The sequence below is a fragment of the Temnothorax longispinosus genome, chromosome 5, assembly GCF_030848805.1.
Source record: "Temnothorax longispinosus isolate EJ_2023e chromosome 5, Tlon_JGU_v1, whole genome shotgun sequence".
NCBI lineage: Eukaryota > Metazoa > Arthropoda > Insecta > Hymenoptera > Formicidae > Temnothorax > Temnothorax longispinosus.
In genome coordinates this window covers 19,127,600-19,143,982 of record NC_092362.1, presented here as the reverse complement: position 1 = coordinate 19,143,982, position 16,383 = coordinate 19,127,600, and the positions used below count along the sequence as shown (strand labels likewise).

Below are 16,383 nucleotides of genomic sequence, written 5' to 3'. Positions count from 1 at the left end.
CTTGTTTCAATGCTACAGATTCTTTTCTATTCCATCTTATCTCACTTTAAATCACACAATATAAATTTGAAAAGAAATAATTCACGCAGAATGATTATATCAATGAGCATAGAGAAAAGCAAATGCAAGAAACTTTTCTTCAAACGAACTTCTATAAGACGTCTAGTTGTCTTTAAATGAGCATAGAGAAAAGCAAATGCAAGAAACTTTTCTTCAAACAAACTTCTATAAGACGTCTAGTTGTCTTTAATATGTCGAAAGGAATGAGGCCTGGAATAGAGTAAATCATTGAACGGCTGACAATAAAAGTCTTTCTTCAAACAATTTTACACATTGTTACATCATCCCGCGTAGTGCACAAGTTTGTCGCGGGGACGTCTTTCTAATCAAATGCATCGATTAATCGCTACAATCATCTGTGTGTCTATATATACAGAATTTTGTACGGTTCGCGTATAATAATAATAATATTAATAGTAATAAAATAATAAAATGATTCATAATATTACATTATCGTGTATTGCAAGTATAAAACTTACATAGAACGTCCATTCTTACATTATTACAATAGAAAACGGATTAAGTCGCTTACGTCATAATCGGCACTTTCACGTGATTTCAATGTATCTGCTCGATTGGAACACAGTGAAACAAAAAAAAACGGCAATTAATCGGCAATAGCAAATAGCAAATATATCGACAATAAACGTGCGATCTGTGCCTGCGACCAAAGCTCTGCGAGTGAGGACAGATTCAATTGTCACAATAATATCTTTACAAGGTGGCGGATTGCTATTGCTTTTTACAAAATGTAACTTGCGTTGCAGCTTGCAAAAACGTATATTTATACTTTCCGCAGCTAACACTGTGATTAGAGAATTATCTGTTTATTTATAATGACTCAATTTGCAATACGCACTAAAGGTAGATTCACTTACTACTTAGGTATGTCTTCCTTATTGCTTAGGATGATCCATAAATCATGCATCAGAGGAATACAGAAAATTAATTATCACGAATGCAATGTGAAATATCCTTTTAGTTTTATTAAACTGAATATCTAAACTCTTATCACTATCAATCTAAGTTTCTTTCGTTACGAGCTAATTCGCTTATATATTTTAGTAAATTCTCAGCCTTTCATTAAAAAAAAAGTAAGAATTAACATAATGAGTGATTTTCAGTTTATCTTAGCTTCATAGCCACCGATAGGAAAAAAAGAAAAAGCAAGATAAAAAGATGTACCATTTTCCTTTTAGCCCTTATCCTTTGAAAATTAATATAAATCTCGCAGATTTTTGCATAAAAACAGCTTTAAAAAAAAACTTGGGAGAAAAAGGATTAACTCAGCCTTCACACTGATCTCATATTGAGTAAGAGAAAGCACACAATATATCACAAAAGTAATCAAGATATTTAGTGCAAGGTACAATTTTTACCTTAATAATTTGAATTTAATAATTGTCCGAAAATCCAAATGTAAAAAAAAATTCTATTGGTTTAACACTCAATAGAGAAATCATTGATCATTCTTCGATCATTTTGCATTCTATATTACATAAAAATATATGTATATATATCACAATATCAACAATAATAAAATAGTTAACGCAATACCGGATTTTCAGTCGTTTAGCCTGCGGCTGTCACATTTATCTCCCAACAATCGAAATTTGGGATACAATGCAAAAATTAGATTTCCATAGGCCGAGTGAATCGTATTCTGTTTTTTTTTTTTTGCAAATACGAAAAGAATAATATACACAGTAATGATTAAGAGATCAACGCGGTGCGCGACTTATGGCTCATCCTGCAGCTCGGCGATTATTGTAAGGAGCAAAGAGCCAAGAAGGCGTGATCTTTATTACATGAAGAGGATTAGTTGCTGGCTAACGCCGCCATCGCGCGAATCAACGTGGCATTTTCCTCGCGAAGTCGGTCTCGTTCCAGGGTCAACTCGTGCTGTTGCTTTAAAAGGCGAGCCTCGAGCGCCATTATTTTATGGTCCCGATCTTCCAGAAGGGATAGCAGCCTCCTGTTTTCCTCTTGCGCTCGTTCGATCAGCTATAAACCGCATTATATTTGATTATCATTGTCAAGTTGTACCATTACTTAATATATACCAATAGAAAATAGATTCGTTTCCTATTGTAATAAAATTTCAGTCTTTCTTTCGTTAAAAATTAACTCAATTTTAGACTACGCATAATTGAGCATATTTTGTCTAATTTATTAATGACTCACTTCGTGCGGGTTGTCGCCCGTTGGCGTCGGCAATCTTGGTCTGACAGTCGCATTGACAGACGTCTGCGGCTCGTGATTGCCGTGGTCCGATTGATTAATGCTGTCGGATTGATTGAGAGAATCGAACTCTTCGTCGTCGGCCTCCAAATCAGAGTGACTAAAACGCAGACGTCAACGATCGCATGTAAATCACGTTTCGCTTATCGCACAGATAATTGATTATTGGTTTCCATTAGTATTATGTATATTATGCCATTTATAAATCGCATTAGGCACGACCATCGATGCAGGTACAAAGAATATTGCACAAATGTAATCACTAGTCACTACTATTTCAATTGCGGTACAAATATATGTTGTTAATAAAAAATCTTACTGCATTGGTATACTAAACCAAAAGGTAGATTTTACAAGCAAGAAGCATTACTTCTGAAGGAAAATCTCATTAATTTTTTCGTGACTTAATATTCTGTTCTTCGTTTTAGTCATTACAATCATATTTTTCAAAATTTTATTATTTTTAATTTATGATATTGATATAAGAAAACACGAGTAATTATTCTTTAATTATTGTAATAATAAAAATAATATTGGCAGATTATCCAAATTTTTTATTAGTCAGAGAAAATATTAGGCTAATTATACTAAATTTTTTTGTTTTAAACGGCTCAACTATTTCGCATATTATATCCTTTGTATTGCAACAAGTCTTTCATATTCGAACTTCATTGTTATTAATTACTTCATAATGTGACCATTACATTGAGTGTTATCAGTTATTTGGGAATGTACGTAGGTTTCGGAAAACGTAATGGATTAAGTAATTTGTTAATCGATAATCAAGAGAGAGATTCTACTAGCTCTATCGTACTTCGTACAGGTCGTGCCTAATCGTAGTTCCTCCGATATGATGTGCACTTACCAACTGTGCCTTACTATACATGACCTGTATGAAGTACAGTAGTGCCTAGAAAGCAGTTGTGATTCGTTAAAAAAGACGGTCAAAGATAGTTACTGGCTCCATGACAAAAAAATACTTGTTTCCCATTATCCTTATTTCCCACTGTCATTAATTACATGTGAATGTGGGTGAGATACCTTTTGTTTCGCCTTTGTGTGTATATTCTGGCGTTCCGCTCCTGCAAAATGCAAATTTATAAGTAACTGCTTAAAAATATCAACTTTGCGATAACAAGAGTTCTAAGCTTGCTACTATTTTAACATTTCTTTTTGCTTATCATGCATCATTATGTATATCCTTAGTTTTAAGAAAGAGTCATTAATTAAACGTTCGAAGGCATGTTTAAAAGTTTGAACTTCATTGAAACTTCGTGTAATTTTGATCGCAATAATAAATAATAAATTAAAATTACTTCAATTAAAAGATAGAAAATTACAGTTAATGATTATTTTCTAGATTTTTTTGTAGCCGATGACACATAAAATGAATAATTCTAATTTCTGTTCTGATAACAAATTCCGACTGTATCCTACGTTCGTAATTATGCATCATATATATGTGGGTATATACATAGAAGAGAATATAAAATATAAAACTTAAATCTCTCTCTTTCTCTCAACTTTCGAGACTACTATAAAAAAATGTACAACATAAGCTGCGTGTAAACTAATTTCGGTCTTCTTATACGAATCTTTTCCAGCGTACGCATTTGTCGGAACATTCTGCATAAAAAGTAAAAAGTGGAATTGACTGCACTTACTTCTATCAATTCGTGATCAAGAAATTCATTGTGATGCGTGTTGTGCTTAGTTTCAAGGCAAGTGCCACTAAGCTCTTCCTCGTCTTCCCCCGTACTACCTCCAGTGCTCTGAGAAATTACGCATTTTACCAAATGTCCGAGACATTTTTACAACACTTAAACATTCAAGAATAAAGTGAGCTATATCCCACAAGTAAAGCTGCCAAGCTTAGCATTTCATGAAAAATTTTATCGTATTAATTTTAATTAACATTTTTATGATTGTAACTATCAAAATACTCGAAAAATTGTGATGTTGAGATTTCTATTTTAAGATCTTCTTTTTGTTCACATGAAATTTATTTCTCCTTATCAAAAGCTTTGTGGCAAAAAAAGGAAAGAGTAGCAATCCATTTTACTCAATTTTAATTGTCGATTACTTTAGCTAAAATGCTAAAAAACTAGAATTTGAAAGATTCAAGATAGAAAACGCATCAGAACTGTGTGTGTGTGTGTGTTTGTGTAAAAATCTAGGAATAAAAAAAAGATTTCAAAACTTTAAAAACCTAGAAACGCAAGATTGTAAGATGCATGGTTTCAACAACGCGTATGTCCAGAAATTCAATAATTCGCAAATCCGCAGTTTTATAATTCAATGATTTTGAAGACCGAATATTTTTTTTTAAATTCTAGAAGTCGCATTATTATACTATAATTTCCGTTATAAATTTAATTCGAACGGTTACTTATGGGTTGATTGACGGTAACAATGGCGAACCTCTGTCGACGGTAAATGCACGACCCCTGTGCTACGGCGTTTTTCTCGCAGTTTCCGTCGATCGCGTTGCTGCTTTCCCTTGTTTATATGCGTTGGCCTGTGCAAACAGGATACGACACTAAAGACACTAGAACCAGAATCCAGAAAGTATATTAGGCAATTACGTAAAGTTCCGTGCATCAAAGATGCTGTTGGCTAATGGACACTCCAAGCGCGACAATAAGTTTCTCTATGGTTTTCTATCAGCTTCGTAAGCGCATGCGATCGCGATTTACATACCGGCCGGTCACGCGCTTATCCTGCTTCCTTATTATGGGCTTGCTCTGCGGGTTTTCGTGCTCGGTCGGAAGCACGGGGTTGGAGCTTGCGTCATAAACGCCTTGCGATTCCTCCACATCGGTTGTATTCTCTGTAAATGAAAGGCATCGGAGGCAATTAGGTTGATAAGATTATACCATTAACTTCTGATCGACATGAATTCTCTTTTTAATTCATATCATTATTAGGTGCTAGATCATATTACTTATATACGCGTAAAATAATATATTTCTATTTATCACATTAATATTTTTAAACAATTTTATAAATTTCTTAATGCACCTATAATATTGTCTTTTATATTACTAACACAAAAACCTCTCCGAAAATCCTGATGTTGATGAAACTTTACACATGTGTAGGGGAAGAGGGGGAAATAGAGGAATTTATAAATTTTTAGTTGTGGCCCAAAAACGATTCCAACAGGTGAAACTAACCCTTATCTATTTACCTCCCCTACATATGTAAAGTTTCATCAATTTTCGGGTTCGTTTCCTTACGAAATACACAAACACATACATTAAGAACAGATATTTGTAATATCTGATTTTTGAATACGTAATTTAAGTTTTCAAAAATTATATCATATTTTATAAAAATATTAGTTTATTAGCTTTAAATTCATTTATTGTTTATCATCTTTATTTGTAGAAGCTTCAAGATAAACGTTCAAAAAATTATGTTTTCTCGACTGCAACCATCTTTTGCAATAATTCTTTGTACAAAAAGCCTTTGAATTTACAAAATTGTCATAGTCTCCTAATTTTCACCGAGTTTCAAAGTTCTCACTCTAAGGCCCAGTTTCACCAATGTCAATTAACTGCAACCTTCGATTAAACTCATTCTTTGTCTCTTTCTAAGAGAAACAGGTAGAAAGAGACGAAGAGTGAGTTTAATCAAAGATTACATTTGGCCCTAATTCATTATCCTCTGTCTGCTTCAGGTTCAAGCTTAAAACGAGCGAAGGCTGACAATCCAAGAATCTCAAGTTGCACACTCGCAAACACTTTTGCAACCACGTACTTTGAAAGCTTATGGAAGACACATCTCCTGTCCTCGCCGGGACCACTCTGGTCCTAGCGGTTCTAATCCTGGGTCTCCTGGACGTCAACTCGAAGTCGTTGTCGAAGTCCTCCTGGCTGACGGAGCTGGACGCCATGCCGGTGATATCGCTGCAACGCAAAACAACTCGGCAGTGATACACGTTCATCGCGCGCGCTCACGGGAGCGGGCAGAGTGCGTGTCGTGCAAAGAGAACGAGAAAGAGAACAAAATAAAAATGGGTCCTTACAAAAAATACCTGGACATCTGAACAAAGGGTAGGTCGTGACGTGCGATACCTGCGCGGGGGTTGATACCGTCCTCGTGCAGGTGGTCCGTGGAAGCTTTAATAGCGCTCGATCTATGCTACTGTCTCGTAGGACTCGTCTGAGAAAAAGGGAGAGGAAGAGAAGTCGAGAGGAGAGCTTTGGAAAAAAAAAATCAAGATCGCGAAAGAATGAAAGAACAAAAAAAAACGAACCAAGATACGTGAAGAAAGACGCGCGACGTGCGCAGGTAGGTAGGCGAAACCCGCAATCGGGAACGAGATAATCGAGGGGATCACCTGAGCTGACCCTCGGCTGCCGATCCGGTGACTCACGGGCGACTCCGAATGTGGGATTGACAGCTGTCAGTCGACGTGAACGACGACCATAAACATCGGCCGGGACGGGCGCATAGCTGAAGCGTAGCCGCGAGATCGGCGTGTATCGATCGTCGTGTTCGCGTGCGGCAGGCAGGCAGATCGGAATGATCGTGGAAGCCGCCTTGGCAACAGCCGCGGCACCGTCGTCGTCGGCGCTGCAGGTACGCCGTTCGTTCCTTGGGGAATCCGCGGAATCGCCACGGGACTCGCTGCTGATCGCCAGTAACCGCTAGCAGTGTGCTGGCTCTCTTCGCTCGTCGACTCGGTTGTTCACTGTTGTTCACTCACTTGACTCACTGCGCTAGGCCGCCCCCACCTCTGGCGTGAGCACGATGCGTAGTATACGTACGTCAGGTGACAGACGGCTGGGAGAGTGGGAATGGGAAGTGGGAACTGCGTTCAGAAAGCGCAGCGAATCGTGCGGCCATAGACATTAGGTGAATCGAGAGCGGGCGCGAGGACTGAGAGAAACGTAGAGCGAGAAGGAGATATCTGGACTTATATCTTATTTCTGTAATGAGAGAAAGACAAAAAGACCTCCAAGATTCTCTCTTCTCGTTTAACTAAAAAACAAATGATTTTTTTTTAAATAAATGGTCACCTGATTTTTACACCCCAATTAAAAATTATTGCTATTAATTACATATATTGCATATTTTTATTATATAATTTATTAGTATTTAAGGACAATATGTATACAGATTTATTCGAGATTTTCTGAAGAGAAACTAAAAAAAATTTTTTTTAACACGAAAGAAGTGCATTAAAATTATTGTTAAGTGAGCTTTATTTTTTTCGATACTGGGGTAAATCACCCCCAGCGTCCGTTCCTGAGTTAATGTGTTCTCGCCAGCAAGCATTGTTGCTGTGGAGCTCATTTGGTCTATTCACGCCACCCTCTATAGTTTGAATGATCGACCGCTTACGAGGCGCAAAATGATCAATGAACGACTGCGTTCAGAAAACAGCGCGCGGCCGTGCCATTTTACTCACAACTTCGTAACTTAAAATGGTTGTAGCGATGAAGCTAATACGATATATATTTGTACATTTGTTTTTAAATGGATATTGTAATTTGGAGTTTTGTATACGGTCTCGTTAACAAATACTGATTAAATGGTTTTCTTTTGTATTTATTTCAAAGAACTCTTTCATTGTTTATACATTTAATATAACATATTTACGAAAGTTGCTTATTTATTTATATATTATAATGAAAAGTTAACAACATACAGGATAACATTGAAATTATAGATAATTGTTGTAGACGCAAAGTTATTTAAAAAAAGAAAACTATTGAATATCTCTTTTAGTCGTAGAAACAAAATATTAAAAATAGATCTATTTTAGCGTGCAAGGTAGCCTACTAATAATGTTTACATTATATTATTTAATACAGAAGATGGTTTTTCATATAATTAATTATCTAAAAATATAATATCCCCTCTTATAAACTGTTTTCAAACAATAAAATATAAGCTGTATAGATTAAATTTTCTACATAACAAAGTATAATAAGCTTTAAAGTATGTAGACCATTAAAAAAATTCATTTTTTCCTATATCTAACTCTTACAAAAGAAAAAAAAAACAAATAAACTTCTTAATCGATATAACATTTTAGAAATGTAGAAATAGATATCTTCAACATAATCTTAAAAAACAAAAAATCTTGCGTACATAAAAGAATATATTACTGAAACAGTATTTCACTTCTACATCGCGATATGTCAGATGTTCTCTATAGCTCGCGACTTTATTTCAAACAAATTTTCCGGTAAATTTAAATTCAATTTTTATATAATGAGAATGTCGAATGATCAGAAGACATTAATAATTTCCAAGATGACTGATGATTTAAAAAAAAATTTTTTGTTATATTTTGACTTTACGGAATAGACAACAAAATCATGTTCCTCAATTTTAAACAGTATATTTACTTCGATAAAATTTTAATTTTAGACTCCAGCCTTGCGAAAATATTTAATACTAAAAATTAAAATTTGATTTTTACTTAGGAAGACGTTCCCAATAGATCAGAGAACTTATTAAGCTCCAAGATGGATAGATTTTAGAGCTCTTGTCTGCCGTTATCCTTTAAAATCTCCAAAGGAGTACCTGTACCGCATGTTGTTTTTGTTCATTTGGTTAAACACTTTTCTTCGAAGTGATTTGGCTTATTACATCGGGAGCATACACGACCTTGTGCCGGACACATAGATATAGCGTGGTCCTTACCACATCTATGGCAATTCTTTACAACAGGGACTTGACACAACCACGAGAAATGGTTCACCTTGCCGCATTTTGTGCACAATTCGCCGAAAGCGAGGCAACGTGACTGAACGTGATGCGTTCCGCACTTGGTGCAGTCAGACACGTATTTTACCTTACAATTATCCGTGAAATGATTATATCCTTTACAGTTGTTACATCGCACCCCGTGAGCTGGACAACGATTTCTGCTGTGACAAGTACCACAGCGAGAGCATTTCATTTCGTCGAACTGCGAATTAAAAAGGGGCTGCCTTTGTACGTTCTCGCTATTCTTTTGCAACGTAAGCTGCTCGCACTGTTTCCAAAACAGCGTAATTTGATGAAGGTCCATCGATTGTAAATAACGTACTAGATTCTCTCCCTTGGACTGCACAAGAAGCATAGCTTTCCCCGTGAAATTGTAATTTTTAATATCCTCTATAATTTTCTCCTTCACAATGCTCACGGGATCACCGTGATTGCTTGCAATAGCAACAAGCTACAAGAGAAAAATGTTTATGTGAATTCACATTAATGTGAATTAAACGAGATGAAGGGAACAGTCGAGAAAAAAAAGGAAGATAATTTTTTTTACACTTTATATATACTCGATATGATGTACAAAAAATTATCATTTTCTTTGTTCTTAAATTTTTCCATTAATATACAGTCAATATCTTTATATTCTTTATTATAAATTTATAAGAAATTTATGAATAATTTATGAATTATAAGGTGATTGAAAACCATGAAGTTTTAGCAAATTCAAATTTCAAAGATGTAAATAGGAAAGGAAACATTATTTTTCAGTTTATTGATATTTTTATAGCAATTTTATAACTAAATTTAGTGCAAAATATATACAGAAAATTAATAATGCTGAAACTATTGTATTCATCCTAACATTATATTATAATCGTATTTTAACAATATTTTAACAATTGTAAAAAGTGATTTTAACGTACAATGTTACAATATTATTTCAGCTTACCATTAAGTTATCAACATATTTGTCGATATTCTCGCTATTCTGCTTTTTTTTAAGCCCAAAAATGAAGTGTATATCTAGCTCACGTAATACTGTTGCCAGATCTTTTGTCTGATGAGCATTTTGAGACAGATTCTTATAAGCGGCCTCTCCAAGCGGCCCAATCAACATTAACAGTATAACTGTCCATTGATTCTTGTATAATTCTTTGGCATCTTCTTTCTGCAGAAAAGATAAAAATTTCTGTTTCCACGCGCACCAATTTCTACTGATGCTGTTCCCTGTGGCACTTAACGGTGGGAAGTTGTCCATTTTGTTAAATATATCCAGTGTTCGAATTCCATTGTCTGCTATAAAAATAATAATGTCTGACATTATTCCACTGTCTGCTATAAAAATAATATAATATAGATATCGTCATGTTAGAATGGATTACTTACCCATATTTAATTCCTTTTTTTTATTTTTATTTTTTTTTGGTATATATGTATTTTTCTTAACTTTGTAATATACTGGATGTCAGAATAAATCTGTGTGCCATATGTAATTTCTTTACTTATAATGTGACTCTTATTTTTTTTTACATTTATTATATTATACCTTTTAAAGATAGAACAAAATGTAGTTATTGTATATTATCAGCAATGGTCAATTGTAATCAAGTATTTAAGATTAGACAAGAGAAATTTTCTGTTGTAAGGAAAAGAGAAAATACGTAAATAGAATCAAGTTTTAAAATAAATATATAATTGTAATAAGGTAGCTTGTCTCTCGTTGCTATTTAAAAATTAAAAATACATACTGCAGATAATTCCGTAATTATATACATAAAGAAATGAAGAGCAGAAACTAATTCTATTTAAAGACTCAAATGCGATTAATATCTATTTTCTTTTATTGTTTGCGCTAATTGTAAGAAATATATACTTACGAAAATTACAATGTGATGAGTTCAGGCTACTCAAACTTCTGCACTCGGGAAAGAATCGCCACGTCACATTTTGCGTTCAACATTAAACGCGTATTACACTAATCGTACTTTACTATCGCACTTTGCACGTTAATATTAGAAGAGACGTAGCACTATAATGTGACAGCTGTTCTTTACTTTTAAATAAACCGATAAAATCAGTAGATACGCTACGATAGCTTCTTTGCGTTTTACATCAGCTTTCACGTTCTCTCCATGTCGGAGACGGAGGCAGTCGGAGGGAGACGTCGGATACTACAAAGACATAACAAAAGAACGTAGCTGCTCTTAGCCGTGCTGCTGCATTTCAAGCAGCGTTGCCAAGTTGATTAAAATAAGCATTTGTCAAACAGATCAGTCAAATCTCTAGTTTACACTTTTAGACATTTATAGCGTTTTTCACTGGTAGAGCTGGTGCGCATTCAGTGCACATTTAAAGCCGTCGTACACAAACCAACGTAAAAAAGTGTATGTTTAATATAAACGGGTTAAATCATGAAGTCCTCAATATTCTCTATTGCACTTATTTGGTAAAATATGTACTGGGTATTTTATCAGTCGAAATATTTGCATTTTAAATATTATACTTTAAATATACTTTAAATATTAGAGATTAAATCAGTGTACAACGGCTTTAATGTGCACTGATTGTGAGTGCGCACCATCAGTTCTGCCAGTGAAAAACGCTATTAGATACAAAAAAACTTAACATTGACACAGAATGTATATTTTGTAATCTCATGTATAGCGCATGCGTGTTTCTAGCATATAGTCTTCTCTACATAATTTTAAAATACTTTTTAGCCTCATGATATTATCTCAATTATTACAATTTGTTGCAAATATTAAAAGATATTTATGTAATACATGAATAATATATCGCATGCTTGATTAATAATAGTAACTTGATTAGAAATCTGTTTCTGAACAAAAATCATCAGTTTTTCTATTTACATACATAAAACATAGTTTAAAATTACTGTTTTTTTTTAATTGCAGTCGTTTTCTTCTAATAATTCCTTTTCTGGAAAATTCAGCTTCAGAATAAAATAAAGGACAAAATCATATATCAATCAATTAATGTTAAGTAGATATTTTTAAACATTTATAAATAAAATTTTTATATTAATTGCAGACAATTTTTTTAGATTGAATAGATTAATAAATAATAACTTTTTTCGACGTTTTTGTAAAAGACAAAATTGAAAAAAATATGGCATTCTATTTTTTCTTACAGCTGTCCATACTGATTCATGTTATGATCTCTCTGACACATGAGACGATAAGATTAAAACTAATCGTATACGTTACTGTATGCTGAATATGAAGAATGACAAATAATTAAAGTTCTTTTAAAGTGTCGCTATATTGTATTTTAATATATTTATAAGGTATTTTTCAGGCATTAGGCATTTTCTTATAATAACAAATAGAAAAATGTAAGAAATTTTTAGTGTCAGAATTTGATTATCATAATCAGAAAATTTTCAAGACAGTTTTGACAAATATGAAAAAAATAAGTACAATTGAATTGAACTACATAAAAGATGCGAAAATATTTTCATACGTTATCTCAGATATAATTACGGCTTAATGGATTCGATATAATAGTTTTATAAAAAAAGGATTAAAAACATTAATCTCTGTTTTTTCGTCGTAAATCATCAATATAATCTCTTAAAAAACATTAACTTAATATTATACTAATTTTATAAAAATTGAAAATTTTTAATTGCAAAAGTTAATACAATAAGCAGGCAGGTAAAATAATGCGATAAATACAACAAATAGGCAGGTAAAATACTGCAATTGACTAAAATACAAATATTTCTTACACATTGTCATTATAACTTGTCAATTATCTTGTTTATTGTATGTGAAGAAAAATGCCACAACGTGACGTGAAAAATGAAATCAATAGATTAGATTAGAATTAGAAGGATTTAATCAATAGAGAGATAATTAGGTTGCCGCGGTGGAAAGAACGTTATACACATATCAGATATATATATATATATATATATATATATATATATATATCTGAATATATATAAAAAAAACAATTTGTAAGTTTAAAAATCATTTATAGGTAAAAGTTGCGTATATTTAAAGAAATGATATATATATATATATATATATATATCATTTGCGTATATATATATATATATATACGCAACTTTTACCTATAAATGATTTTTAAACTTACAAATTGTTTTTTTAAACAATAAATATTTATTTCCATAATTATCGGAAAAGTACAAACGGCAAGAGATATATATATTTTCGCGCAGTTGCAACATACATTTTTAAGTCGAAATAAAGTTTGAGCGGCATATTTATTTTTGTTGTAGAATTGGATGTTTTGCAATGTAAATTTTGTTGCGATGTAATTACTGCGTTATAATATTATTCACGATTTTATCGTGGAAGCTGAAAAATGAATCTGCGAGGGATCGAGTTAGCTCGTAATCGTGGAAATAGTCTTGCGACGAGGGCGTGGCTTATGCCAGCAATTATTTTAATGTGTTCTTCATTAATTAAGACACGTTATCGTCGGCAGAGATATTACACTAAAGGACAGAACCATCACGAACTCCATGAGTAGTTCTCTAATATAATTTAAAAAATTACCTTTTTAAAAAAAAGTAAAAAAGTCGCCAAGTACACGCGCTAATACAAAAAACTGTTACATATTGAAAAAAAACTGGTGTATAAAACTGTTTTATTATATTCAATCAAAAATATAAAACAATTTATCCATAAAAAGAATGTTTAGTTCTATATGCTTAGTTAAACTAAACCTAATGTTTAGTTTAGGTCACTAGACCAGCCGTCACCCTTGTCTCTTATACGTCTTATGTATATGGTAGATAATGTGCAAGTATCAACTCGATCCGAAAACAAGAAGACAAGGACGTAACTCTTATTTCTAATTGGCTATTCTAAATGTTGGCTATTGGTTATAAGCATCCGACACAAAATTGTTTATTCTTAACGCCTTAACGCGTTTTTCTCGCAATCTTAAAATTATTTAAGACCGCGTTACGTCGCTGGAGCCGCAGACGAACTCGATCAGCGTCGATAAAGAAATGCAATGCTCACCGATTCTTACACATACATACAGAGCGCCTGCTCTAGGGCTACCCGTTATACTGATCCGTATGTTTTTGGCTGAATTCGGGGAGACGCGTAACATGTGCATATGAAATTTTCAAACACACTTTTCTCTTATACTAAAGCTCGCAGCTCATTTCTGCAAGCACAGGATTCTTCCTTATTGTATTTCCGTGACTGCTGCAAGGTTTTTGTATACGTACACAGTCTAAAACTTTTATGTGCAGCAAATGTTGTCATGAGTCGACCGCAGAATCGAAAATAAAACTGTAATTTGCTAATGTTTTTTCGTTTTTCATACGCAATTAGTGTCTGCAGTCTTTATTATCGTCCATACTTTAATTCTGGACAAAAAATTTTTAATTCGGTAAAATCAATCAAAAGATTTGTATGTCTGAAAATATCGCGGTAAAACAGACCTGTCTCCAGCATCCCCTTAAAGATATACATATTTTATTTATTTACACATCCTGAAAGTCGGCGAATGTTTTTGTTGGTCGATATTCTGATCTTATCTTTAGGGAGAGGTAATAAATAAGGTTTTGTTCCTAATTCTCAATACTATATCCCTTATTTTAGAGATAAAGCTTTAAATGTGTAAAGTCTCCTTACGCAAGAGAAAACCACCATGTCCAACTACATTAAAATCCAACGAGAAACTAAAGACAAGAACATAATAAAGGATCTTTTTAGGCATGGCACGCACACAGAAAGTTTCAGACTGTAAATCCATCAATCTCTGATACACATGGATAATAAGAATGACGCCAATACACTGAAAGTTTGAAAATTTATAACTGAGGGAGTTATTCATTATTAAAGATTCAGGCACAAAAAAAAATGTTTCAAAAAATTCTCCAGGTTAGCTACAGTAATATACAATAAAAAATGGGATTCTATTTTAAATTCTGAAGTTAATCGTGACGTACATAGCTTTTCAAAATCATTTGCGAGATCAAATAACTTCCATTAAATAATCAAGAGACAGTTAATAAATCAAGAGGCACGGCAGTGACTTGCGCCAAGTGCACGCGCAACAGTGTGGCAAATCGTGTATCTATACGCGAGTCGACGAGAAAGATTATCAAATCACAATAACGACTGACCCGATCAAGTTTTGAGTAGGTTCAATCGATTGCTAGGGTTAAATTATATAATTAAAGTGTTTTCATTTTTCATCTACACGTCTCTTCTACAAGCGGGGATATTACGATGCAAAGCCGGCAATGTAAATTTTTACATTAAGATACGCCATTATCATCGTCCTTCAGAAAATGTTGCCCTTTTCATTTTTTCGACACAATGCGGTGCAAATGGTTTCTCGCTAACGAGAACTACTAACGATAGCCATGTCTCTTAATATTCGTATTTGACTTTGCAATATTATTTATAGTGCTGCTTTTATGTTTACAGGCTCGCGAACGTAATTCAGTTATTAAAATTGTATTATGACTACTAATTTTACATAATGCAAGCAAAGTTGCCGTGGCTCATTATATGAAATTACTTAATGTTAATTGCGTTTTACATCGTAGAATCATATGTCTTGTTGTAGGTTTTTAAATTAGTTGTATATAAATTCTCACTGGTTGTTAAAGAACTAATTTTTTCTCATATAATCGAAATATTTCTTTAATTAATAAATCTTAAACTTTAATTAAAAATAAATCATTTAAATGTAAATAATTTTAGAAAATACATTGCATTCTTTTAAATCCTTGTTCTCGAGAAACAGAAAGAAGCATTCTCTCGTTATACGTTATATTATAATATAATGAAATAATTAATATTAATATATAGTTTCATTTTATATATTATTATACAGTTGTATGATTTTTAAAAATTAGAACGGGTTTTTTTATATATAAATATATAGTTTTATTCTCAAACATTTTTGCTGCAATAAAATCTCTTGACGCTTCTCTACAAATCATATAGTTGCCATATTGCACGAGAGATGCAGCCCAGCTGCGACCCGAAGTGAAACTCTTCATTAATGTCGTAGCCCATCCTTGTCACAGATTAGCCGCTATTTGCCACTTCAAACGAAATATGAATTTCCCGAAGTCACTGGGCTCTCTCCTCTCGACCGGCCCTGGCCTCGCGGGTCGATAAAGCCTCTCACTCTCTCCCGCTTCCACATCGCGCATCCTCGACGAGGGACGAGGCGGACGAGGAACGGCCGGAGTAGGACAGAAAACCGCCGAGTTCTGTCAGTGGCCTCTCGGACACGGAAGCATCGAAAGTGGCGAACGTCTGCGGCGAAACGTTCCTCCTCGCCTCGACGTCCCGAGGCTCTGCCGCGCGCACGGGAATCCGCACGGTAATT

General features: G+C 33.7%; 3 protein-coding genes across 13 annotated transcripts in view; 1 reads left to right on the top strand and 2 right to left on the bottom strand.

Moving 5' to 3' along the window:
* Window positions 1-297: 297 nt before the first annotated feature.
* On the bottom strand, window positions 298-7,076 carry LOC139812670 (uncharacterized). Of its 9 annotated transcripts, none has more exons than XM_071777691.1 (10): window positions 6,563-7,076; window positions 6,332-6,468; window positions 6,064-6,212; window positions 5,002-5,131; window positions 4,723-4,819; window positions 3,966-4,073; window positions 3,343-3,383; window positions 3,167-3,211; window positions 2,245-2,401; window positions 298-2,064 (listed from the first exon to the last, which is right to left on the bottom strand). In XM_071777691.1, exons 2-10 carry the CDS (start codon window positions 6,346-6,348, stop codon window positions 1,879-1,881), a joined length of 930 nt encoding a protein of 309 aa, XP_071633792.1. In that variant the 5' UTR covers window positions 6,349-6,468; window positions 6,563-7,076; the 3' UTR covers window positions 298-1,878. The 9 variants fall into 9 exon arrangements, with proteins under 9 accessions (XP_071633792.1, XP_071633788.1, XP_071633789.1 ...); XM_071777687.1 differs by having other exon boundaries at window positions 4,723-4,849; window positions 6,563-7,075; XM_071777688.1 differs by having other exon boundaries at window positions 4,723-4,849; window positions 6,647-7,075.
* Window positions 7,077-7,216: 140 nt separating this feature from the next.
* LOC139812669 (uncharacterized) lies at window positions 7,217-11,569 on the bottom strand. 2 transcript variants are annotated; one of them, XM_071777686.1, is made up of 5 exons: window positions 11,316-11,567; window positions 10,902-11,195; window positions 10,411-10,570; window positions 9,974-10,320; window positions 7,217-9,481 (listed from the first exon to the last, which is right to left on the bottom strand). In XM_071777686.1, exons 3-5 carry the CDS (start codon window positions 10,412-10,414, stop codon window positions 8,867-8,869), a joined length of 966 nt encoding a protein of 321 aa, XP_071633787.1. In that variant the 5' UTR covers window positions 10,415-10,570; window positions 10,902-11,195; window positions 11,316-11,567; the 3' UTR covers window positions 7,217-8,866. The 2 variants fall into 2 exon arrangements, with proteins under 2 accessions (XP_071633787.1, XP_071633786.1); XM_071777685.1 differs by having other exon boundaries at window positions 9,974-10,570; window positions 11,316-11,569.
* A 4,648-nt stretch (window positions 11,570-16,217) lies between these two features.
* Mctp (multiple C2 domain and transmembrane region protein) overlaps window positions 16,218-16,383 on the top strand; it is a 31,791-nt gene continuing 31,625 nt past the window's right edge. For both annotated transcript variants that reach the window (XM_071777678.1, XM_071777675.1), the window contains exon 1: window positions 16,218-16,377. The gene's annotated coding sequence lies outside the window, so the exon portion shown is untranslated. The remainder of the gene's footprint in view (window positions 16,378-16,383) is intronic.

Excerpts from the sequence above, each read along its gene's own strand:
- LOC139812670 (XM_071777687.1), bottom strand. Across the intron at positions 4,850-5,001 it reads GATAAGCGCGTGACCGGCCG|TGTCTTTAGTGTCGTATCCT; the intron begins GTATGTAAATCG and ends TTCTGGTTCTAG. Across the intron at positions 2,065-2,244 it reads CGGGCGACAACCCGCACGAA|CTGATCGAACGAGCGCAAGA; the intron begins GTGAGTCATTAA and ends TGCGGTTTATAG.
- LOC139812669 (XM_071777685.1), bottom strand. The coding sequence starts at position 10,345 with ATGTCAGACATTATTATTTTTATAGCAGACAATGGAATTCGAACACTG. Across the intron at positions 9,482-9,973 it reads AATATGTTGATAACTTAATG|CTTGTTGCTATTGCAAGCAA; the intron begins GTAAGCTGAAAT and ends TTTCTCTTGTAG.